The sequence below is a fragment of the Agelaius phoeniceus genome, chromosome 10, assembly GCF_051311805.1.
Source record: "Agelaius phoeniceus isolate bAgePho1 chromosome 10, bAgePho1.hap1, whole genome shotgun sequence".
NCBI lineage: Eukaryota > Metazoa > Chordata > Aves > Passeriformes > Icteridae > Agelaius > Agelaius phoeniceus.
Window position 1 is genome coordinate 7,755,395 of NC_135274.1, and position 24,078 is coordinate 7,779,472.

At 47.5% G+C, this 24,078-nt stretch overlaps 3 protein-coding genes across 7 annotated transcripts in view; 1 reads left to right on the top strand and 2 right to left on the bottom strand.

Annotated features, from left to right (window-relative positions):
• ARMC8 (armadillo repeat containing 8) overlaps window positions 1-8,755 on the bottom strand; it is a 62,865-nt gene extending 54,110 nt beyond the window's left edge. For 2 of the 5 annotated variants that reach the window (XM_054639014.2, XM_054639012.2), the window contains exons 1-2: window positions 8,551-8,755; window positions 6,600-6,676 (exon numbers count right to left, since the gene is read on the bottom strand). In XM_054639014.2, coding sequence (XP_054494989.2) covers window positions 6,600-6,676; window positions 8,551-8,595 — 122 coding nt within the window. In that variant the 5' untranslated portion in view covers window positions 8,596-8,755. Of the gene's footprint in view, window positions 1-5,248; window positions 5,308-6,599; window positions 6,677-8,550 lie in introns of those variants that run through there. The other 3 variants (XM_054639013.2, XM_077183767.1, XM_054639015.2) reach the window with 3 other exon arrangements.
• A 1,434-nt stretch (window positions 8,756-10,189) lies between these two features.
• DBR1 (debranching RNA lariats 1) lies at window positions 10,190-18,440 on the bottom strand. The gene is made up of 8 exons (XM_054639662.2): window positions 18,191-18,440; window positions 17,980-18,104; window positions 17,809-17,889; window positions 16,709-16,794; window positions 16,095-16,319; window positions 15,230-15,310; window positions 13,171-13,316; window positions 10,190-12,683 (listed from the first exon to the last, which is right to left on the bottom strand). Exons 1-8 carry the CDS (start codon window positions 18,385-18,387, stop codon window positions 12,008-12,010), a joined length of 1,617 nt encoding a protein of 538 aa, XP_054495637.2. The 5' UTR covers window positions 18,388-18,440; the 3' UTR covers window positions 10,190-12,007.
• Window positions 18,441-22,818: 4,378 nt separating this feature from the next.
• The window catches only part of LOC129124591 (serine/threonine-protein phosphatase 2A regulatory subunit B'' subunit alpha), a 50,490-nt gene continuing 49,230 nt past the window's right edge, over window positions 22,819-24,078 (top strand). Inside the window, exon 1 of the mRNA XM_054639639.2 lies at window positions 22,819-22,931. The gene's annotated coding sequence lies outside the window, so the exon portion shown is untranslated. The remainder of the gene's footprint in view (window positions 22,932-24,078) is intronic.

Genomic DNA, 24,078 nt, shown 5'->3' on the forward strand with positions numbered 1-24,078 from the left:
AAAGAATAATCCCAACAGAGGTGTGGGAAAAACAGCTGCAGCTCAGCAGAACTCTCACAAATCCTCACTCAGAAAATCCCTGCTCTGTGATGCCAGATCAGCAAAACACTTCTTTCACAACTGTCCCAAAACAGCCAAACCACATGAAAAGAGCAGCTCCACCACTGCTGCTTCACATGAACAACCCAAAATATCAAATACAAGTAACTGTGGTACCTTTTTTTTAATGTCTCTATCTTCCCCCAAGGATATTTCATTCCCAGTATGAAGGACTGCCTTCAGCATTTAGCAGTGCATCCCCCAGCTTAAGTAAAAATGGAATGAAATTTCATTAAACCAAGAGGTATCTGTAACACTACATTTTTACTGCACTATTCTTCATTCACTGTCCCTTTATTTAAAGTTACTTTTGTCCACTGTCCCATTTTAAACCCACCACTCTTTATCTACAGAACATCACCCACCACAAGGGCTCCACATGGAGAAGTTTTGAGTTTCATTCAGGACAGGAAAATACCTTAAAATGGCCTTGCAACATGTGTTTGGCTGTTCTAAATGTGAACTTGCAATATTGTTTGACACTGTCCACTGCACCTTAGGCCAACAACCACTGAAGGATCACCAAACCCTATTAATTTAACATAGCTACTACTCATTAGATTATCATAATCTGAAGTCTCTCTGTCATGAAGCAAAACCTCTGATTTTTATCTCCAAATAGCTATCAGAGCTAAGATGATGTATACTGGCCTAGTCAAGCCTAAATTCCCTTTTTCAAATGGATGTTACTCAGTTCTCATTAGAACAGAGATCCTCTAATATCTATATGCCCATAAACTCTCTCATTCTGGAGTTTCTGGACATTTCAGATAATGCCTGTTTGAAGTTTATTTTAGCAAGTAATTCTATGAGCTAGCCTTCCTGCTATAATCCCCCAAGAAAAGTACCTCAAGAGTTGACATTATCAGTTCAGAGCACAGCACAAACACAGCACACGTACTACAGTCAGCTGAATCATCTGGTACATAAATGAATTGGAAAACAGGGTTCTGTCCCTTGCATGTTACTAGAAATATCAACCCTTTATGTTAGCATAAAAGTTCCATATTGCAAATGGAAAATGAGCTTCTTTTGGAAAGCTACTAAATTCCAATTTTTAATACCGATTCCAATCAGTGCAAACGGGCAGCTTGGAACCAGAAGCTCCAACACCAAATATGAACAATCCCAACCTCAGCAGCATTGCTGGTTCTGTGGCACATATCCCTTGGGCCCAACCTACAAATTCAGTCTTTACAGCACCCCCCACATCCCCAAAGGGCAGAATTATTTCTCCCCCAGCTGCCTGCTGCTTGCACCCTCCCTTGCAGGTAACCACTGCCTTTGTGTAGCAGATTAATGAGGGGAAGGCAAGTTCTGAATGGCCACGTAATGTTCAGCTGTGCTCAGCTTGAGCTCTGTTCCTGAGTCCCACCTCAGCACTCCTGTGAGCCCATCCTCTCCAGCTCCATCAGCCAGTCTGACAGAGGCTGCTCCTGCTCCCTCCTCTGACTCTGAGCACCAACCATCACAGCAACAGCATCACCATGCTGAGGGCTGTATCAACAGAGAGGCTTTGGAGAAAAGTGGCTTCACAGCCATCTCAAAAGTAGCAGTGAAATGGAGTCAATAACCACCATTCTCTCATGGGCTCAGAGCAGTAAATGCAAGTTCTGAAATATTAAACATCCCTGTGAGGCTGAAGATTGCTGGCCAAATATCATAGATACACCTGAAGTTTAACCCACCTCTAAATATTACACCAGGAGTTACAATACATAACTTACTTGCCAAAAACAAGCTATTCTGCATAAGTACCTTTTACTGCATTATAAAAAAATGCAAAAGTGAGAGTACATTTTCTCTGGCAGAAACACATTTGCATTGAAGTGCATCTCCCTCTCTTCCCTCTGTCTACACCATCCTTCCACCTGACTACAAAAACCACTGCACTGAAAGCCTCCCTTCACAGAGCACTACTTAATGCTCAGATGTTTAAGCCTTTCAGTTCCTCCTCTCCCTCCAAAAAGCCTTCTTTCACAGCTCACCTCTTGAAAGGGAAAAACCAAGGAGCAGAGGAGTGCTCCCAGCACCACCTAAACCTGCTCCAATTTCTGTCAGATCCTGCAGCTTCCCAGCTCCAAGCCACCAAGAGCCCATCCTGCAGTTCACAAAGCACCAACAAGGGACTCAGGAGCCTCTTCCCTCCACACATGAATGACTCTGCACAAAAACAATGCTCCAAAAAATTACATCACTTGTTATTAGCCAATAACATCTCCAAGTTTCATGCAGGATATGCATTTACTACAGTGTACTGCCTAGGAGGCAACAGAACTGACCCAAATGTACAGGGGCAAACTATGACAGGAATAACCCTCTAAGGACTGCTCTGTTTCCAGACAGCCAAGGGAATATGCAAAAAACCAAACAAAGCTCCTGCAGAAAACTGAGGTTCAGAAGTGCCCACTGAGACTGAAAACCTGATGCAGCTGTTTGGGATGCAAAATGTGGAGACAAGTGCTGTTCACCACTTAGTGTTACAGAAAGTTTAACAGACAAGAAGAACAGGAAGCAAAAAGTAGCCTCTTCACAACTGTCTGAAGGGGGGTAACTGTTGCTCCATTAGAACTGAGATGGGAATTTCATCTCTTCCCACTTCAGGAAGTCGCCTCTCATATTTCACAGTTTTTGTGGTGGCCATGTGTGAACACTGCATTGATGATTCCTCCAACAGTCATGGCTGAGAACACAGCACACTATTACACAGCCATCTAAACCTCTGCCTGGAACATTTATAACAGACCCAAACTACAAAAAAAAAAAATAGTTGGATGCAAAACACACAGTATGAGGGCCATGTGCTATTTCTATAGGATGTTTCTTTCATTGTGCTGAGAAATAAAATGCTCACACAAGATTGGAAAACGCTTGTCTACTACTTCCTGCTGGCCATGAAGGACAGGAACAGCAGTAGCACAGGAATTCTCAGTGCACCACAAAGATGATAATTTACAAGTCTTAAAGCATGACACCCTTTGACTGCTGAGGAATAGCCTGATGAGAAACAGCTGAGACCTTGAGTAAGCCAGGCTTGTCAGAAAAGATGCTGCTTTCAAACCCAGCCTTGAGGTGGGATTACACAGTTCTCCATAAAATGACAGATTGCCACTTTGAAGGCACCAGGCTAAATGTAATCATAATAAAATGTCTCTCAGAGAAGCCCCTGACCAGCAAAAAAAAAATAGGGGATAAAAACAGGTATCAGTCTTGCATCTCAACAATGTAGTCCTGAGCTTAATAGCAGGTGAAAAGCAAATGACAGTCTAAGGATCACAACCCAGATATGCTTTTAAAAAAAAATACTGCAAAGCACAAAATGATCCTGCGGGAACAACCCTGGGACAAATGAAGCTCTTAGAAAAGCACAGAAATTTACAGAAGCACTTCTGTTCTGTTCCTCTGCCAATAACAGCAAAACATTGAAGAGAACCTCAGAGACCACAGCATTTAATGCACTGCAGTATCTGTGTGAGGCAATGCAAGCACTGCCAACAGGAGCTGCACACCTGACATCAGTGCTGACCTTGCAGAATGCACTCTGAGCACACTGGAGAAAACCTGAGCTCTACAACAGCAAGAGAAAGGGGTCACAGGAGCACCTAAGGAGACACAAAGCAAACCTGTAAAGATCTCTCAAGCATAAGCACAGCTACAATTTAGAGTCCATGTTCACAGAAGGGAACTACTGTGTTAACCTTGCCCATCTACAAAGACAGTAAGTGAAAGGTAAATCCACACACTGCCACACAGATGTGGGTATGGAGATGGGCCTTGAACACTTTAGTGCACTACAAGGTACAGTACAAAAGGCAGTAGTCACCTCAACTTCTCAAATCCTGAACTGAGATTCAGGATTTAGTGGCAGGTACAATTCTCCCCTTCCTATCCACACCCAGATGAAGAGGACAGAAATTACGTGAACAGAAGTTCTGCAGAAAACTTGGCATTTTGAAATAAGATTAACAGATCCACATGCAGCAGTAATGGACAACAAAGAAATGGTTTCTGCTTTCCCAGTAGAAGGAAAATTAAAAAACTCTTAACCAGGTAAAGCTTTATTGTCTGGACAAGGAAAACTCTGAACATCACCTCTGAAAATTCATGGGAAAGCAAGGAAAAAAGGAGATTTAGAATTAGATTAGATTAGATTCAGAATATGTAATTAAAGCTTTCTCAAGTTACAAGATGAAAACTGGACTGGCATGATTTTCAAGTTCAAGAAACATTTCGGTACATTTTACCTTTATCAAAGCTCATTCAGAAATTGGGTTTCATTAAAATTACAAGGATGCAATGAAAAAAAGCCCCAAGCCCAAGTTATTCATTCAAGCATACAAAAAACAGAACTATCATAACTGAAGACAATCGGCAGAAACAAAGCCTCTTACAACAGCCCATTTTCTGATCCTTGATATTCATACAGTTCCATCAATCAAAATAAAAATCTAGGTCATCAGTATTTCCAGCCAGGATGCAGGGAAAAACCAGCACATCTTAGGAAACAAAGATTTTCTGCAAAGGATGCAGCATATCTGGTAAAGCTTCTGACAGGCACTTCTGGAAAAACTTTAATCCTTTCCTACTCCACCCCAAATACTAGATCATTCTAACTTCAACATCTCTGCATATACCCTGAAATCAAAGAAAGAAGGACAAAGCAGTATTTTTCTGCCCAGAAAGAATCCTGGGCTGACAGAAATTTTTAATATATACACTACTCTAAATTCCATCTTTTATATACATTTTTTATTCTTTCATACTCTTATTCTATCTTTTATATAAATTTTTCTAAATTGGACTGTCACACACCCACCCACCAATATTTGAAAAATAACATATCTGCCACAAAGGACTGGCTCAGAGTCAGTAAAGATATTCTCACAATTAAAATTTCAGCCAGAGCATCACAAATACAGTTTTACCATCCAAATCTGCCCTGTGAGAGATTTTTGTGAAATAAATTGGTATTTTCTTGTCTTTAAGTACAAGAAAAGGATCTCAGCATAGAATCCACTGACAGCCACAGACAAGATGAAGAATTTCAGATGTTACCCAAGACACAGATACTGCCTAAAACTCCTGTTTCTGGGAGATCAGTTATACTACAAAAGATGAAAAACATATCAAAAGATAGGGAAGGGATTACCAAGGGTTGTGGGCTCCAGTCCTTTGAAAAGGAAGGAGAGCGGGGATGGAGCACCAGCCATGGCTCAGAGCATCTGCCAGGGAGAAAAGAGGGGCTAAGTCACCCCACTGGGACAGTGGATGAGACACATCCTTCCCCAGGACCACCCCACCACCCTTACGAGGAGGGGACCACAAAGGCCAAGGGGTGGACACAAAACCAGGCTCCCCTTGAGCAGAGTTAAGAACCTGCACACAGTTCCAGCAGGGTGTCTAAAGTTCCTATACAGGAAAGGGGGTTGAGCAGAGTTAAGAACCTGCACACAGTTCCAGCAGGGTGTCTAAAGTTCCTATACAGGAAAGGGGGTTGAGCAGAGTTAAGAACCTGCACACAGTTCCAGCAGGGTGTCTAAAGTTCCTATACAGGAAAGGGGGTATTCCAACCAAGGAAACTTCCAGGACAGTCTCACCTAGATTTGGTTCTTCATGTATTTTAAAGGGACACTGACATGTTGGCCCTGGACATTTGGAATAAGTGCTTTCATCTGCTACTAGGGAACACCTCAGGTCATGCTAAGCAACACAATCAACATTCCTGGTTTTTGGTCCACTTGTTCCTCTGATTTCTCCTGGTGTTTTACTAGACAGCCACAGCCAGCAAGCTACTGGTAAGCCCAAAAAGGTCTGGTTTCACCACCAAAGTCAGTCCTGGGCAAGGTCTCATTTGCCACTTTGCTGGAAAAGTGATTCTAGTGGAAAGCTCATGGCCTAAGGACAGCAAGGGAACACCCAGAGCTTTGCAGCAGTTTCACTCCTGCTCCTTGACTCACTCTCAGTCCCTACCCTGACTGCTGGCATGAAACAGAAATACTGAAATATAACTTGCATCCAAATTCAGTTCTGTGGGAGCATTCTCTTGCAGCCTGCAGTTCCCATGGGGAGAGAGAAGCCAAGCACTAAAAAAGTCAAAGCCAACACGCAGGCATGGCAGCAGGGGAAGGAGTAAAAGGTAGGTACACTGACTTGGCAGTGCAATGAGAAAAAAGAGTCTCAACAGACCTGGAAGAGCAGCAAAACAGGGCCAAAAGGCAGAAATACATCCCAAAAAATTTCAGTGCTCACAGAATGTTTAACCTCATTTCTGGCAACTGGGAGGCCGTGTTATGAACCATATGCACTACAGAGTGAGAGTCTATATCAATACTAGCTCTATATCAATACTGACATATTTGTACTAAGATTTGCCAACTACATTTCTCAAAAAAAAAAAAAAACATAAGAAGAGCTTCTTGCCCTTGACCTATCACTCTAATGGGATCAAGTACACCTGGCCTATGCACAACCAAGAGCCCAAGAGTGTTTCAATGACTTACATGACACCTTGCAGGACTTTTTGGGGATCGAGATCAAACAATCTATCGACATAGTGGCGGCTACTGGCTGTGACTTCCTGCAGAGAGAGAGCAAACAATTGCAATAGTTTATATCAATCCATACAATGCAGCAGCAAGTGTAAAAAACTTCCCAGGCAAGAGGCAGGGAACCCACAGAATTGTTTTTAAATGTGCAGTGTGTTACTGCTGGGAAACATCACACAAAGATAACCCTGTGTTCAAGTGTAATCTAGAGAAGATGAGGTGCTTAGTGTAGATAACAACATGGTAAGTGTCAAAGCAAGTTAACAGAGAGCTATTTATGAACTGCAGTTATTAGCACTGCCTTGAATCACAATTTTATTATGTTTAATTACTGTACAGAATAAATTTCTGGAAGAAAAAGTTTCAAAGAGCAGTTAATGTTGCCCAAGAACCATATCCACAAACAAGCTCTCCAAAAGAAGGAAGCTCATAACAAGACATTTTTCTGTAACTTTGTCACAATATAGCTACATTTCAGAGCCTGTGCCACAGACCTTCAACAGCATTCCCCACTACATTCTCATAGTGCTGTATAAGACAAAGAGAATTCTCTTCTCGGCAACAGGACCGTGCTTGTAAGCTACACACTTATGCACCACTGATTTGTTATTCCTTTTGAGAAGATCCAAAGTCAGAGATGGCAAGCATTCCAAAATACAAGGGTGGGAAAGGGGAAGGGAATTTTCCCTCCAGGTTCTCAGGAACCCTTGCCAAGATATGTTGCCATTATCTCACCTTTTTTTTTTTTTCCTTTTCACCAACTCTCTTTTCATTAAGCTTTGCCCATTTTTTCCTTATGAGTTTTCCTTGAGAGAAGCTCTAAGAGTTGAAAACTCTTCCTTGCTTTAACAAATATCTGCTATGGGGTTGAAACTACTCCTGCTTCCCCACCCTGATGTCAAGAGGCATCAGCAGCTTCTTGCCTGTGGTCTCACATCACAGAGAAGAATCATCTAGAGGCAGCAAGGCTCCTTTGTCTCCAGGAACACTGTTAAATTATGCCACGTAAGTCCTACAGATGCACTTCCACCGTGTAACCAAAGACAGTATTTTTGAGAATAGCAATGGACTTCTAGCTACCTGACCTATGTATTTACACGTAAAACTCTTCTAGACTTCAAAGAACCCATAGCTTTTTGTTTCTAAAATACCTTAGCTTCCACCCTATCAGCTACGAGCTCTGCAATATGTAGAAGTGTATTCGTATGCAGGCAGTCCCCTCAAAATAAAAAAAAAAAAAAAGGCAGCCAATTTATCGACATAATCAATTTCACGGAACTCTTAACCAACATGAATTTTTCAGGAAACTGAAGGAAAAGCGCCAACCTTCCACTCCTGCGGCAGCGCCCGGGCTGCACCTTTTGCATCGCTACTCGCAGCACCGGTGCGATGCAGCAGGACCGCTGTGCGCCCTGGGCCGTCCCCCGGGAGGGGAAGGCGGCTGTCACAGCTCCCCCAGCACGGCGGCTCCTCCCTGCCGCAGGAGAGAGCCCCGGTTCCGGCAGCGGCACAGCCCCCGAGCCGGGGCGGGCTGCGAGGGCACCCGGGAGCCCCTGCCCTGCTCCGCAGCCCCGAGGAAGGGCAGCACCCACAGCACCCACAGCGCCCACAGCGCCGGGCCCTCCGCGTGCCGAGCAGCAGCTGCCTGGGGCCGGCGAGCCCGAGCCGTCAGCAGCGAACGACACGTCCAGAGCGCCGGTGCCTCCACGGCCACGGAACGGGCTCCTCGTAGAGGGGAAACCAGCGCCGAGAGAAGTTGCGGCGCAGGGGGCAGAGGGAAGGAGCCCGGCCCCGCCGCCCGCACCGCCCCCGCTCCCAGCGCAGCCCCAGGGCCGCTCCCGGCGCCGCCGGACAGCGGGGCCCAGCGGGGGCCAAGGTCAGGCAGGGCCCGGCCCGCGGCACTCACCGAGAGGACGCTCATGCGGAGCGGCGCCTCCAGCACACACGCCATCTTGGCGGAGCGCTCCGGCACCGGCGGCGCCTCAGGCCGGCGGGCGCGGGCTCATGGCGGGCGCGCGGCGGGCGGGGGCCGGGGGTAGCGGGGCGGGCCCAGCGAACCGGCCGGCGCCGAACCCCCGCTGCCGCCCCACCACGCCTGCGCCGCCGCACGCCACCCGCGTGCGGGACGGCGCCTGCTGTGCGCACGCGCGGCGCAGGGCGCGGCCTCCGCGAGCCGCGGAGAGTGACGGCCCGAGCCGAGCGCGAGCCCGAGCCGAGCCGGAAACCGAGTGGAGCCGAGCGCAGCGGAGACGAGTCTGAGCCCAGCTGAGCCGAGTGGAAACGAGCCCAGCCCGACTCGAGCCCAGCCCGACTCGAGCCCAGCCCGAGCAGATCCGAACCTAAGCCGCGAAGAGCCCGAGCCGAACACGAGCCCGAGCTGCCGAGCCTTTGTCCGAGCCCGAACCGAAACGAGCCCGAGCGGGGCCGAGCCCGAGCCCGCCCTTTCCCCTCAGCCTCGCTGCGCACATTCGGTTTGGATTTCTTCAGTTTGACATTACTTTCGTTGCCAGCATTGATTTGTTTGGTTTTGAATTTGTTCTTCACAGAAAACACCGCTAACAACTCAGGATTTCACTAAGATGTGCTACAGGCTCTATAAGATCTGCTATTTTTTTATTAGCTCCAGTGTATTACACCGCATGAGGCATGGGGACACTGACTGTACCCTACCCACCCTGAAGTCAGAACTAAACGGTAGGAGATGGTAAAACCACGAAAAGATAGCAGAAACATCGCAGCTCGGGTTAACCTCTCTCAACCTATTCCCTTCCCAGGAAAACAGAGGCTTGGCAGCTGCTAGAGACTGCATAGGATAACAGGAGTACAATAAACATACCTTAGGATGCAGTCACAAGGTGACTTTAATAGATTTAATTTTAAATACTCCATTATGAAACAAGGCTATACGTCTTTGCTGTTTTTCTCTGAGCAGACTGATGACATGCTGTGAAAATACCTGTGTGCTAGCCTGGGATAGAACAGGTGAACACTTTTCTCAAGCACTAGTAACAGCAAAAATAGTTTTAGACTAAGTACACACCCTGAAAAAATACAAGGGATGTACAGAGAAAGGTTTTCCAGAGGTCTCTCATCAACATTTCAAAAGTTTTCAGAAAGACTAAATCTTTTTTAAGAGGACTGGAGACTCTGGGTCTTAAAAGCCAATTTAAACTTATCAGCATTCCCTAGAGTTTTCCTTTTTGAAGTATCTGGCCTTTACTAGAAAAGCTCAGCACTTCTACTGAATCCTCCTTGCAGCAGAGAATCCTGCCGACAGGGAAAATCCATAATGGATGAAAGCAAGGTAGGGGAGGACACTGCAAACTGCAGAGGGTGTGAACAACTGCAAGGAAGGGCACAGCAACTCTAGAGGTCAGACATGATTCACACTCAAAAAACATTTATGTTCACTGTATTTACCAGCTGCTCAATGGACACTGAAATACTTTACAAAAAATCTTTAAAGGTTCAAAAATCAGTATTGTATATTGAGTTGGAGTCTCCTGTCTTCTAGAAACACATTCATCAGAAGGAGGGAGGCATGGTACAACATAGGAGAGATGTTTATTTTAAAAACAAAAGGAATCAGACCGAAAAATCTATTACATGCTAGATACATTTTCTATTTCTGTGCAGACACCCTGAGAGCTCAATGCCATGCTTAGGTTCCCTGGGAGGCTTTTCAAGTCCATAACAGAATTTATACTTAAAATATTTTATTTCCATTATAGTGTTCAGATCATGAGGTATGATTAAGATTTTACCACTGCAGACCCAGGACCCTTAAAGAGACTCATCTGCTTCAATAATTTACCTGACAGTTCACAGCCATTTTACATACCCCGAGTGTCACACCCGGGTCACTCCCAGTTTCTCCTCATCTGTTCTGACAGATGAGCTGTTAATTGAACTGTTGAGAGCATTAATTATGCCCTTTTCTAGCCCTTGAATACTTAACATGTTTGGTTTTTGTAGTGAACTGCTTGACAGGAGAGGAAGCAAGATGAACTGCAGACAAAATGGAAGTGATTTAAGGACAGATTAATTCCCGACCCTGCTACACAACTCACACTCACTGATGTATTTCACTCACTGCTCCCTGTCCAGTTCCCTGTTCCTGTCAGGATGATTTCTCCTTCTCAGTGCCTCTGTCTTGGAGAGGGAAAATCACAGGAGCTACCTCTGCTCTTGGGCAGCACAGCCATTAAGAATTCCATCTAAGAATTCCATCTGTCAGGAAGGCTAATGTGTATAATGACATATGGTTGAAAACACCGTCATTTTCATGGATTCACTCAGGTTTATCCCCATTGCCTCTTAGGCCAAAGGAGAGTGCCATTTACTAATAATTCAGGGCAAAAATAAAATTAAAAAGAAAACTTCCAAGAGGGTCACTATTCTGGCAGCTCTTGCTTCCCTCAGCTAAGATTACAAAAGTGCTTTGGAAGATCCCAAAACCAGTTTTAAAAGTTCAGCAAGTTACAGCTACTGAAATGACAAGTGAAAAGTGACTCTAATGATAATGGGAGCAGTTACACACCCACCACCCTGTATGAACACAAACCACAACCCCAATTAGTCAGAGACAGTGGTGGTGTCCACATTTTGGAAGCTGTCCTTCCTAAGTACTTCCATTTTAAGACATTGTTCTCAAGTTTTAAGAAACAGAACAAAAGAGTTTTTAAGAACAGAGATGCACCCTTTCATGGTCCCCATAAAACCGTCATCCTCCAAATCAAGAGACTTGATTTGCTATCAGAACTGCAATTAAAAGCCAATCCTGGACAATACATATTGTTTTGTTTATGACCACAAAGTTTTTCTGTGGCATGACTATCACCAGAAACAAAAATCTTCATTCCTCTGTTGCTGTTTTGTTATCATGGGAATTCTATTTTCAAATTTCATTCACGGGGTTATTGCGTATGCTACTTTGTATTAATAGTTCAGTATAAAACAAGATAAAAGCAATAAAATAAAACCATTCAGTCTTGTAAGTCAGACATCCTCTCACTTGGACTCAGGGTACAGTTTAAGAGTTCTTGTTAAACAAGCATGGTGAGTCTTGTTCAGCTGAAAATATGGAGTGTACACCATACACCAAGAACTGAAACAAAATCAAGGATATATGAACTTTACATCCTTTGACAAAGTACTTTGTTGGAAAAGTCTCAGCTTCTTTCTTTGATGTCTATTCTGTGTAAATCACCTTCCCTGTGAGAAGTACACCCAGCTCCTCTGAGCTTAGGAAAGTAACATGACTAAGATCATGTAACATTAAAAGCACATGTAGTCCAGTACAATTCTCACCACCTTCCCACAGAAAGGCTGGGAGAGAACTTAGTTACACACCCTGTGAACTGTTAATCAGTTTTATCTTCATCCTCTGCAGCATAGATAGCTTGGTTCCTTCTCTTGATTTTTTTAATGCTGCTGTTCCCGTTCTCATCACCACCGATGCGCTTTAAGGACCTCTCAGGGGGGCTCCTTTCCTCCCCCTGCCTGCTCCCCCCAGACTTGTCCAGCTCCTCGTTGTTGGAGTCCGTGGCATCGTCAGACGACACCGCCATGGAGTCGGGCATGACCCGAATGTCGGAGAAGCTCGTGGAGAACTCAGGAGGGTGGTCAGGGGAGGGATCTACAGAACATGTACTCAAGTCTTCATCACCACCTTCTTCATCCAGCATTATTTCATCTGGGTTAAAGGATGAGAGGCCAGAATTATCTGTATTGTATTCACTGGGTTCCTCTGCTGACCCAGTACTGTCCATCTCCTCTTCCTCCTCTTCCTCACATTCACCTCGTCCTGAGCTCTCTTCTTTAGCCTGCTGGATCCTGTCATTGATGTCAGTGAGGCCAAACTGGGCACAGAACTCAGTGGTCTGTGGATTGATGGTATGAACTGGCTCCATGTTTTTTTGGGGCTTGCTGGGATCGTAACAAGCAGCTGTCAATGTGAAGTTGCAAGGAATTTTGAGGTCATGGTTCAGCTCTTCTAACACCTCTTTAATGGCTTCTTCTGTCACACTGTAATCCCACCTAAACAAGTGCATAAAGTTTAAATAAGTGCAGCAAGTCAAAAGGTACTGCCTGTTCCCACCAGAGAGTGCAACCTTCACAGATGGATTATAAATTCATCTTACAACAGACACTTTATTCCTCAAGTGCTTTTTCAAGAAATTTCATTTTCTTTTGGTCAGTACTGAGACACCCTTCTCCCCACCAAGGATTAGTGTATTATGTCAACCCATGGCCATAATCCAGCCTGGTTTTCAGCCTCATGGTTCTGTTTCTGTCCCTCAAATGCTGGTATCTGAGTTTGCAAAACTAAAGTAACTGCCCAGGTAGGACAGTAAAGAAGCTGTATGCTTTAGACTACATTTTTTATCAACATCCCCTTTTCTTTCCAAGGCATTTAGCAAGTCCTACAGGCATTGCAGTCTGCAGAAGAGAAACACAACTCCAATACATCTTTACTTCCAGTCCAGAAAAACAAACAAACATTTCTATTTGGCAAACAACTTACTTGGCATGGAGGCCATTATTTTCAGGCATATTCCAGGAGTTCTGGGTCACATTAACAAGACTGTTGGTGGCCTTGAGGATTGCAATCCACTCAGCATCGTACTCCAGTGAGTCGCCTGCATTGGGATCATGCTCCACGTCTATTATCTACTTACAAACACACAGAAAACAGATGAAGTGAGTTATTTCTCTTGACACCAGAATCTGATTAAAGTTTACATGTTACTTTCACTGTACACAGTTTGAATGAAGTTTTAAGTACACTGAGCTAGTGGTCTAAAGCAAACAAGTCCAGCCCCCCATGAAGGGCTAACAAATTATAATCAGTAACAGTAAAAAAGGCATTTCTAAATTTCAGCTTACAGCAATTAAAAAGCAGAACACACTCCCTCCCTTATTGCCAGCAACTGGATAGGGATGCAACTTAGAAATAAAATTTGCTTGCTTCTAAATTGATGCTGCCTTCTGTTGGAGGGTAGGATTTTTTCCTTTTTTAAATTTAGTTTCTCTTAGGGAATTTTTCTCCCATTTGTTGCCTAAGAGACCAGAACAACAGACACTTAAGAGAAAAAAGATGTGGCCAGGACAAGGGAGAGGATACAGTTTGCTACATCTCTTAGCTGGGGTTTTTTTCCTTGGGAAAGGCAAAGATACTGCCAGATTTTTGGTGGGGGTGAGGGGCTGGGGTTGGCCCTCACTCACTCTCAGAGATCAGAGGTGAGAGTTGGGGTGAGAGTTGTGGTGCCGGGCTGCTGCTGCAGGGAGAATTCACTGCCACTGTGGAGTTCTGTCCTTCACTGGCTCTCCTTACTGTGGGTGAGCCTCTGCTCATCAGAGCGGCCATGGGATTTGTTAACACCTGATCTCACTGGGAAGGACCCTCACCATCTACCTGGGTGTCTCAGAGGAAAAACCAGGGCCCTGACCTCCTCCTCCTCCTCTCCGGAGGGAGCATCTCCCAGCTGCTTTCAGGAGTCCAGCCCCTTTTCCCCCTCTCCGCCATCACCACCGGCAGAGCGGCACCGAGCCCGCGCCACAGCGCCCCCTGCAGGAGCGGGGGAATCATCGCCCCTGGCCTGCCCGGCCGGGAGCCACCAGCGCCCCTGCTGGCTGTGACTGGAACTGCACCGAAGGGAAAGTGCCTGCAGCCAAGAGAAGGCCGAGAATGTATATACAATTTTTTTTTTTTTTCTAGTAAAAAACTGTTATTCCTTTTCTCCTATCTTTGCCTGAAAGCCCCATAATTTAAAAGCTGTAATAATTTGGAGCATATATTCTATTCCAAGGGAGATTCCTGCCTTCTTTGGCATACATCTCTCTTTCAAACCAAGACACTTGTAAGTGGATACAAACCAAGAACTGACAAGAACAGTCATTCTGCTGTACGAACAGCACTCTTAGCACAGCTATGAATTAAGAGGAAATATTTTTAAGCTTTTTTATGATCACTTTGTCTTCAGTGATATTAACCCAAATCAAACCATGTGGGTTAGCCAAAGCCCTAGTCAGACTCTAACTTTAAATACTCCACAAAGTGGTTAAACCCTCCATGCTGCTGGAGGCTGTACTAATCCAGATCAGTTTTGTTATAGGATTTTAAGTCCGGACTAGCATTCATGTCCCTTTGCACAGATAGAGCCCATCCTCATACTCTCTTCCACCTTCAAAGGTATTTACTAGGGCAAATGGATCCCACCACACATCCAAAGGACAGACAAAAAAAAGCTACTCTAAGACTAGTAAAACACTTGAGTGCATTTGAAAAACACACTGTCAGCAGCACACTCTCACAGCAAACTATTTTAGACTCATCCACTGGAGTCAGGTACTTGTTCTAAGCTGGATGGAAATGGTAGGATTAAGGAAACACTGCACCTACACAACACATGTGCTTAGTTTAGGACAAAATCCTACAAAGACCATTCCATACACCCAGCATTCCTAGTTTCTTTAAAATTCCTCCACTTATTAGAACTATTCTTCATCTTACACCTAAGACCAACACTAGCAGTTCAAACTAATGAAATAAAAAGTGAAAAACTTCTACAAATGTTTATCACCTGCAGGAAGTCTCTGTGTGGCAAGCATTTATCCAGAGCCAGAAACTTGGTTGCTTTTGGTAACTCTTCTTTGGAGTTTGTCTAGGAAGCAAATGGTGTTAACACAATCATTAGCACTTATGTAAAATTTGACCATTCTAAACAAGCTTTATAGACAGGTTGAAAGGTATAATTTCTACAGAAAAATACTTCCTGAAATAGAAAATTAGCTGGGACAAAGAGAATGACAGACTTCACTGGGAGTCTAGTAGGAAGCAGGATGCAGATAATAGCAAGATAAAGCAAGAGCTACATTTCAGCACTAATTTCAGCTGAGTACATTCACCCTTGGAGCAAAAAGAAAAACTGTAACTTAATTGGAAACACACTTGTTGATCCTAGGAGGTCTGGAGTTACATTTTTACAGATAAATAACTTGCAAATAGGAACAGCACTGGCACCACTTCAGTAATAACTGTTTCAACTACAGGCTGGACCTGGGCTACCAGACCTGCAAAGCTGTACTACAAGGATCCTCCTACCCTCAGGTAACCTCTCTCTTCAATCACTCCCTTACCAGGTTTTTGAAGTTGCCTCCTTTTTCTCACCTATTGTGAAGTTAGAGCAAGAGAGTGCTTTTCTATACAGTTATGTTAACAAGTTTCATGAACAATAGCTATTCCATGCTGTTCCTAAAGGAGATTAGGAGTCATTTACACCCCTTTAATTTACATAAAATAGTAATCCTAACACCACTTAATCCTTCATGGTTTTAACTGAGTTTTAAGAACAAAAACCACTGAATTGCTTTTCTGGACATTATTACCTGCATGAGAATTCTAAAGTGTATCTGGGACACACACATCCATTTTCTGTCCCCCTTTACCTCATGTTGCATGAAAGCTGCAAATTTAACGTGGAGATGTGCTGAGAACCAGTAGGTGGGTTTCAGGTGCTGCAGCAGCTCTGAAGCAGCAGGGCTTCCCAAAGTGTTGCTCTCCACTTCTTGCCGGAAGAAGGATTTCATTTTGAGGAGCTGTTTCTTGTTTCCATAGTGATAGATACTCCTTGGCCAGTCATGTGACATAAAAATATCGATGGGACGCTTCAGCTGTCAGGCCAAAAAGCACATGGCATAAATACAACATTTTGACTAAGGAGTTTAGAAATTACTTGAGGCAGCCAGCTGTGCTTTATAGTGCCTTATAAGAGTTCATATCATCACCATAAGTCAGGCACTCAGAGGAAATCACAGATAGAGGGCAAGTCCTCTGCCTACAATCAAAGGCATGTTCTTCCCTATGAAATTTTTTAAAGCTTTATTTAAAAGGGATAATGGCTAAGCATAATAGTCCTCCTCAAAGGACACACCCCTCAGATGTCTGATCAACCTGTTAAAGCATGTTCAATATTCAGCATATGTGATCAGAGCAGCTTTAACTTTCTACTTGCAAATTAATGAAAATTACCCTTGTTTAAAAAAAGAAGCTTTTCACTGACCTGTTTGAGTTTGAAGACTTCAATATTCCTCACATGGTAAGCACTTCTGATGGTCTGCTGGTTGTATGGTGGGCACTCAAAGTGGCCTGAAATGTTGGAAACAAGAACAGTTGCCTGAATCACTAGCTCCTTTCTAAACAGCAGCTTTTTGGGGTCACACAGGCACCAAGAGTAATCCTAAATACAAGACTGATTTTTCATGATTGTTTAGAGTGCTGCCACCCACTATGAAACTACAGTTTAACAGGTTCAGCAGCAGCCTAAACATCCCAGTCACTGTCCACAGGCACCACAGGCTCCGGAAGCACCAACCTGTACCCTGACATAAGGGATGAGTGTCCAACTTTGCCTTGGGACAAAACACATGAATGCCTAGCATAGCTCTTACATACCCTACAGAATTAACAGAAGAATTGCTCTTTCAGTTATTGTCTAAAGAGACTCTCATCTCATCTCCCTCATGCAATATTCAGACATATAAAGCACCCCCTTAATAACAGCAAATTGAATTAGTGTTGGCAAGTATTAGACAGAATCAAGTGTTTTAGAAAACTGGTTCAGTACTTTATAGCTTGAGAGCCACCTGCAAAGTTTCTCTGAAGCTGTTTGTTAGTAAAGACAGCACAGTACAGTAACCACAAGGACCACTCTTTTAAGTGCTGAGATCAGAAAGAATAAACTATCTTCTACTCACTGACATGGGGTATCATCTGTGACAACCTTCCCAGGAAAAACTCTTGAATACCCACCTACATAACCAGGAGGAACCAGATGTACTGGCCCTAAACCTCAGGGCAGGACAATACACTTATATAATGTCACAGTTATAAACTGCCTGTTTCACTCAAGGAAAATCAAACAGTGAAAGGACACTGCCATGGAAAAACCAACACTGTTCCAACAACACTCCAAACAACACTCCAAAGGTGCCTTGCTCCCTGCTGTGGTCACCGGGCACCTACAGACTCATCTACAAACTCCAGAAAAATCCGGTATTGAACCGAGGGTGGTTTCCAGGCTGAGACGTTTCGGGGCTGAGCACAGCCAGACCCTCACACCACGCTGCGGCCCCGGCTCTCCCCTCCCCGCTGCCCCGGTACCTTTCCGGTAGTCGTGAGACTTGAAGATGCCCGAGATGCCGCCGATCCTCACGCCGCGGAACCGCACCACGCCCGCGTAACCTGCGGGACACGGGAGGGCGGTCACGGGGGGGCCGGGCAGGGCAGGGGCTGTGGGGAAACCGCCGGGGACCGGGACCGGAGGGACCTTACCCAAGTAGTAGATGTTGGGCGCGACCCACCCGCCGTAGGGCAGCTCCTGCAGGTGGTTGGAAGCCTCGTGGTTGCCGCCGATGAACACGGTGAGCACCGGGGCTTTTTTCTCGCCCGAGTAATACCTGCGGAGACACGGCAGCTGCTGGACCCGGCCAAGCCCGCGCGGGTCGGGCGGGGTCGGGAGCCGGGCCGGGCCGGCGGCGCTCACCGGTAGAAGGTCTGCATGTGCCGGTACTTGGCGGGCACGGCCATGCACCGCAGGTCCGCCTCGTTGCGCACGGCCTGGAAGTCGCCGCAGCAGAGCAGCAGGTCGAGCCGCACGTTGTGGCGCCGCTGCAGCAGCTCCAGCGTCTCGTACATCTTGTCCAGGGCGCCGTGGCAGCACCCGGCCACCGCCACCTTCATCGCCAACCGCTGCACTGAGCGGGCGCCGCGCGCGCCTCTCGCGTCACCGCCGCGCGCGCCTCGCGTCACCTCCCGCGCTCCTGTGCGTCACGGCCGCGCCTGCGCCGTGTGTGGGACACAGCCCGGGGGGTCACGGGGACACAACGGGCCGGGGCGGTGGGAGCTGGGGCCGTCCCTTCATGGCCGCTGCCCGCGGGCTGCCGAGCCCAGCTCTGCGGGACCCTGCACGATGGCCTCCGGTGGTCCCCTCCCGCCCCACCGAGCAGGGAGGTCGGACCCGGTGACACCCGATGATCCCTTCCAGCCTTGCCCGTTCTTCACAGAAAGGGTGGCCAGGGATTGGAATGGGCTGTCCGGGGAGGCAGTGGAGTCACTGTCCCTGCCGGTGTTCTCAGAGCAGGGAGCGGAGCTGGGAAAGGATCACCAGTCTGAGAGGAGGAGCTGGGGGAGCTCAGCCTGGAGAAAAGGAGGCTCAGGGGGGTCCTTCCTGCTCTCCACAGCTCCCTATGACAGAAGGGTGCAGTCAGGGGGATGTCGGGCTCTGCTCCCAGGGAACAAGGGACAGGACAGGGGGACATGGCCTTAAGCTGCACCAGGAGAGGTTTAGGTTGGACATGAGGAGGAATTCCTTCATGTAAACGGTGATGAGACACTGGAAAACGGGCTTCCCAGGCAGGCGGTGAAGTCCCCATCCCTGGAGGTGTAACCTTAGTGACTGACTCGGTGATTCTGTAGCTGGCCAGTGGGACCTTCGCTCTGGGCAGTAACACTGGCACAGTGATGAGCTCCACGGTCTGTAACTGGCCAGGAAGAATTGTCACACTTCTAGAGTGGGGTTGTACAGCGGGGCAGGAGCCCCTGCGGGGCACCCGGGCTGCACAGGGAAGGCTGCTCAAGGAGGGCTGCACAGAGAAGGCTGCACAGGGAAGGCTGCACAGGGAAGGCTGCTCAAGGAGGGCTGTCCGGCTCCCCCGGCACGACAGCACCGCCGAGCGCTGCCCGCACCTCCTCGGCCAGCCCAGTGGGGAGCAGCACAAGCTGTACTTATTCCTCACGCGTAGCTCACAGACCACAAAGTGGTGGTGGAGCAGCACGAACAGTGCCTGTGCACGCTTCCACCTGGAGTTTGAGTTGATAAAACACCGAGTCGGACCAGTACAGCCTCAGGCAGGCGTGGTTTTAGCATAGCCAAAGCCCTGGCTTCTGTAACTTTGTAGCACACAGGCACAGAAAGAGACAGGGACATCACCAGGGCAAGGGTGCATGAGGCAGGCTGAGAAATCGGGTATCTCCTCTTTTCTTAGTGGACTGACTCTTGGGAGAGCACTGATTTCCTGCTTTGGAAGGGCAGTGGATTGGATTGTAGGGTGGCCTTGTATTGTCATGTAGTAAAACCACTCCAGACTTTCCACTTCAAGACTGGTTTGGAAGTTTTAAAGTCTTGGGATTGAACCAAATTGCGGGGACATAGTTAAGCATTAACTTGCTACTGCTCCCTCTGTAATCATGGAACCAAGTAGACATTCCTGTTCCCCCATGGTAGCAAGCATTACATAATGGCTTCTCTTTTGATACTAAGAAAATATGAGTGTTGTCTCCTACATTTCATAATTTCACAGTGTTGCATTACTTTGTGTACTTTGGGGCTCGTCCAAGCCCAGCTGAAGTGAAGGGGAAAATTCCTCTGGTTTCCAAAGCCCACAAGTCTCCAAGGGAAAAGCACACTTCGGGTGACCTTGGTTCTTTCACTAACTTTGCTTAGACATACCTGGAGTAGTGCAAGAACTCACTGGTCCAGCACCTCTCCTGGGAAAGCTTTTCAACTCTCTGGGGGAGAGCAACAATCTCTCTGCCATCTCTCAGACTTCCTGAAAGGAAGGGGGTGAGAGAGGAAAAGGTCCACGAATCTCTGGAAGACACCACCTTACCCAGGGTACACCATCTCGAGGGGCTTCCTGAGATGCCTGCCCACCTAAATTCCTCCCCAGACAGGCAAGGTAAGCTGATACTGTAATTGTATTTCCTGAGTTTGTTGGCTCAGGCTCATTTCTTATACTCTATGTGCCACTTATCCCAAGTGAACTGGTGCACAATAAGAGTCTATGAAGTTTGGCTTTTTATATGTCATAGTATTTTAGTACTTGTACACAACTCATGATGCATCTCAATATCTGTAATTAAACTCAGTGTTCACTGAGCAAAGCTGCTCTGACCTTTGCAGAGCACAAAGGGAATCAGCCATGCTGCTGTTTACAGGGTAAGTGGCAGCAAGTTAATGCTTAACTATGTTATTGTAATTTTGTTCAGTCCTTCAAGACTGTTTGAAAACCCATGTGACTGAAGCACAGTTCTCTTCCAGTGCATAAATGACCCATGTTTGGCCTTGGATTGTGTTTTGCAGTCATAGTCTCTTGCCCCAGTTGCCTGTGCATGTGTCTCATGTCTGAATGTCCAGTCCTGCAGCAGAGGACTGAGTGCACATCCTGTCCTGCATGAATGGCCAGGGAACTGTGAGGCCAAGGAGGGAAAAGTCCCAACAAGCAAGCTCAGGTCAGTAGATTGCTTGGGTTGCCCTTTTGGGTCTTGCCTGCCTGCACTGAGCAGTAAATAATGGTTTCTTCCTGAGCTGATTATGGTGGTTTAGTACTATGAAAGCAGTTTTTCTCTGCAGAGAAATGAAGAATAAAAGGCATCTGAAGGGGCTGTGGATGACAAGAGTTGCTTCCCTCATCTCTGAGAATGGAACGAGAAGAGCTTTTGAAGACTTTTCTGTCAAATGCTTCCTAGTGTTTTTAGAGTATACTAACAGGTTTCTAGCATGATTTCCATATTACTAAAATGAAGAGGAACACCAAAAGGGAGGCATCTGTCTGACTTTTGAGGAGTGACAGCATGCCTGAGAAGGGAAGTATAAGGAGAAGTGCTGGGAGACAGTTTGTGAAGGAGAGGGAGATACACTGGAGTGCAAAAGACAAATCTGAGGTGTTCCAGCTGAGATTTTGAGCTGCTGCTGTAAGCTGTGAGAGCATGTGAGGTGGCAGGTTGGTGTGTGTGTAACTGAAGGGAGGGGCTGCTGCAACCAGACAAGACTAAAGCTCCCTTAGGAAAAGGCCTCACGAGGCTGGCCTGAATATCACATGGCTTACCTGCAGCTGTGCCCAGGTGTCTTTGGGCATCTCCTGCCCTAGATCGTGTCTGATGATTGCAACATGATCTGCAGTGCAGCAACACAGCTGCCAACGCAGGGCCTGTTTCTGGCTGAGGCACTGCAGCTGCCTCCCTGTTCCAGCTGCACCAACAGGGCTCTTTCCCTCTTAATTTGTACCTTTTGCCTGAGGATGCTGCTTTGCTGGAGGGCACTATTGTTGGCCTCCAGCCAATGAGGGCTGGAAGCTGTCTGGAGGAAGAGATGAAGCAACCCTCAGTAAATTTGCACATGACACCAGGCTGGTTGAGAGTGTTGCTCAAGGGCAGGAAGGCTCTGCAGAGAGACCTGGACAGACTCGATCAAAGGGCTGAGGACAGCAATGTGAGGTTCAGTAAGGTCAAGTGCCACATCCTGCACTTGGGATCATCACAGCAACCTCCTGCAGCTCCAGTCTGGGGCAGGGGTGGCTTGAGAGCTTCTCAGCAGGGAGGGACAATTGGAGGCTGGTGGACAGCAGCTCGATATGAGCCAGCAGTGTGGCCAAGAAGGCCGGTGGCATCCTGGCCTGTGTCAAGAGCACTGTAGCCAGTAGGACCAGGGAAGTCATTCCTCCCCTGTACTCAGCATTGGTGAGGCTGCACTGCATTCAGTTCTGGGCCCTTCACCTCTAAAAGGATATTGAGGGGCTGTGGTATATCCAGAGAAAGGCAACAAGGCTCGGGAAGGGTCTAGAAAACATGTCCCATGAGGAACACCTGAGGGAGCTGGGTTTGTTTAGCTTTTTGAAGGCTCAGGGGGGAACTCATTGCTCTGCACAAGTCGCTGACAGGAGGCTGTAGTGAGGTGGGGCCGCTCTCTGCCGTGCCTGCAGAGAGACGACAGGAGGAAATGGCCCTAAGGCAAGACAAGGGAGATTCAGATTAGCTACTAGAAGAAGAATTTCACTGTTTGAGCGGCCAGGCACTGGAATAGGTTGGCAGGTAGGTGATGGAGTCGTGGTCTGTGGAGGTGTACAAGAGGCGTCTGGATGTGGCGCTGGCTGATGTGGTTTAGGGGTTACAGTGGCAGTGCATGGTCGGACTCGGTGATCTTGGAGGTCTCTTCCAACCTTGCCGATTCCGTGATTCTATAAGGGCGTCGGTGGCGTTCCTGCGGGAAAAACAAAACCCGCCGTCCGCGATGATTGGAGAGCCGCAGGCGGGGCTGAGGCGCGGACGGGCCGTGAGGCGGCCCGGGGGCTCTCTGAGGCGGGACCCGCCTCCTCCTCCCGCCCCCCCGGCCCGCGGCGCTGGGCGGGCCCGGCCGTGCGGAAGGGGCGGCCGGGGCGGGCGGCGGAGCGCGCCCGGCGGCGGGAGCGGCGCTGGCCATGGGACGGGACGGGGCGCTGCCCCGGCGGGTACGTGCGGGCAGGAGGGCGGCGGGGCCCGGGGCCGGGGCTCGCCCTGTCTGGGGCAGTGGGTCGGTCCCGCGCGGCCCGGCGGCGGGGGCCCGGGCTGTGTCCGTGGATGAGGAGCCGGCGCGGGGGTCCCGCTGTGGGCGCTGGCTCGGTCCTGGAGGGTCGGGCGGGGTGTGCTGAGGGCGGTGGGGGCCGGCAGTGCCGGGCAAACGCGGGTGGCGATGCTCGCCCCACACGCATTGAAGCTCCGGGGCTCCGTGGTGTCCCGGGTCGGGGCTGTGCGCTGTCCCCGGAGAGTTGTCCCCAGGGGCTTCGGAGTAGCAGGTTCTGAGCACAGCGTGTCCCCGGCCCGGAGGTGTTGGCTGTTGAGAGCCGGAGGTTAACTCCGGTGAGGAGTCCTCAGGCTGTTCTTTTTCTGTGAGCACTTGCCCCAGTACCCTGGGTAGCTGGACCTTCCATTATCTTCACTGCAGCTGTGAATGAATACGTGGTCGTGAAAGCAGGATTCAGTTTTTTCCCCCGATGTATTTCTTCATGAGCGAGAAAGGGAACGGCTTTGGCTACCAGACTCCTTGGTTCACGGACAGATGAATTCGAGATTAAGTTGGGCATAAACTTGTGAAACTGAGTTTGAATAACGAGTGGAATGATTTATGAAGGAGGTGTTCCTGCCGGAGTAATTCTCTCTGCAGGTCATCAGACTGCGTTGGTCTCAAGTAATGTAAATATTTTTAAGCCTGGGACTAATTATATTAACTCTCTTTTTCCTGCTGAAGAGGGAAACCCTGGGAGGTGTGCTGCTCTATGCTCCCATCTTTGCAGAAATGTGGGCTGGGGAGGGATTCCAGAGGCAGGTGGTCCCCCACTTGCTGTTCAAGGCAGGGCACTTTTTTCTTGGTGGTGGTCTCATGGCTTTAGCTCACATGACGTGATGCCTGCTTCAGGAAATAACTCTTCCGAAAATTGAATAACCATTTCTTTAAGTCACCTTCTCTCTTGTTTTTTTCTTGTCAATCTCTCAAGCTTGGCAGGTCTGCTCTCTCAGGTTGTGTAGGGGGAGGTTATTTTAGTGAGAACTTTAAGGAGATTGTCAGTACTGTTAGACTTTGTTATGTAAAATTATGTGCTTAATGTCTGCTGGATTCTG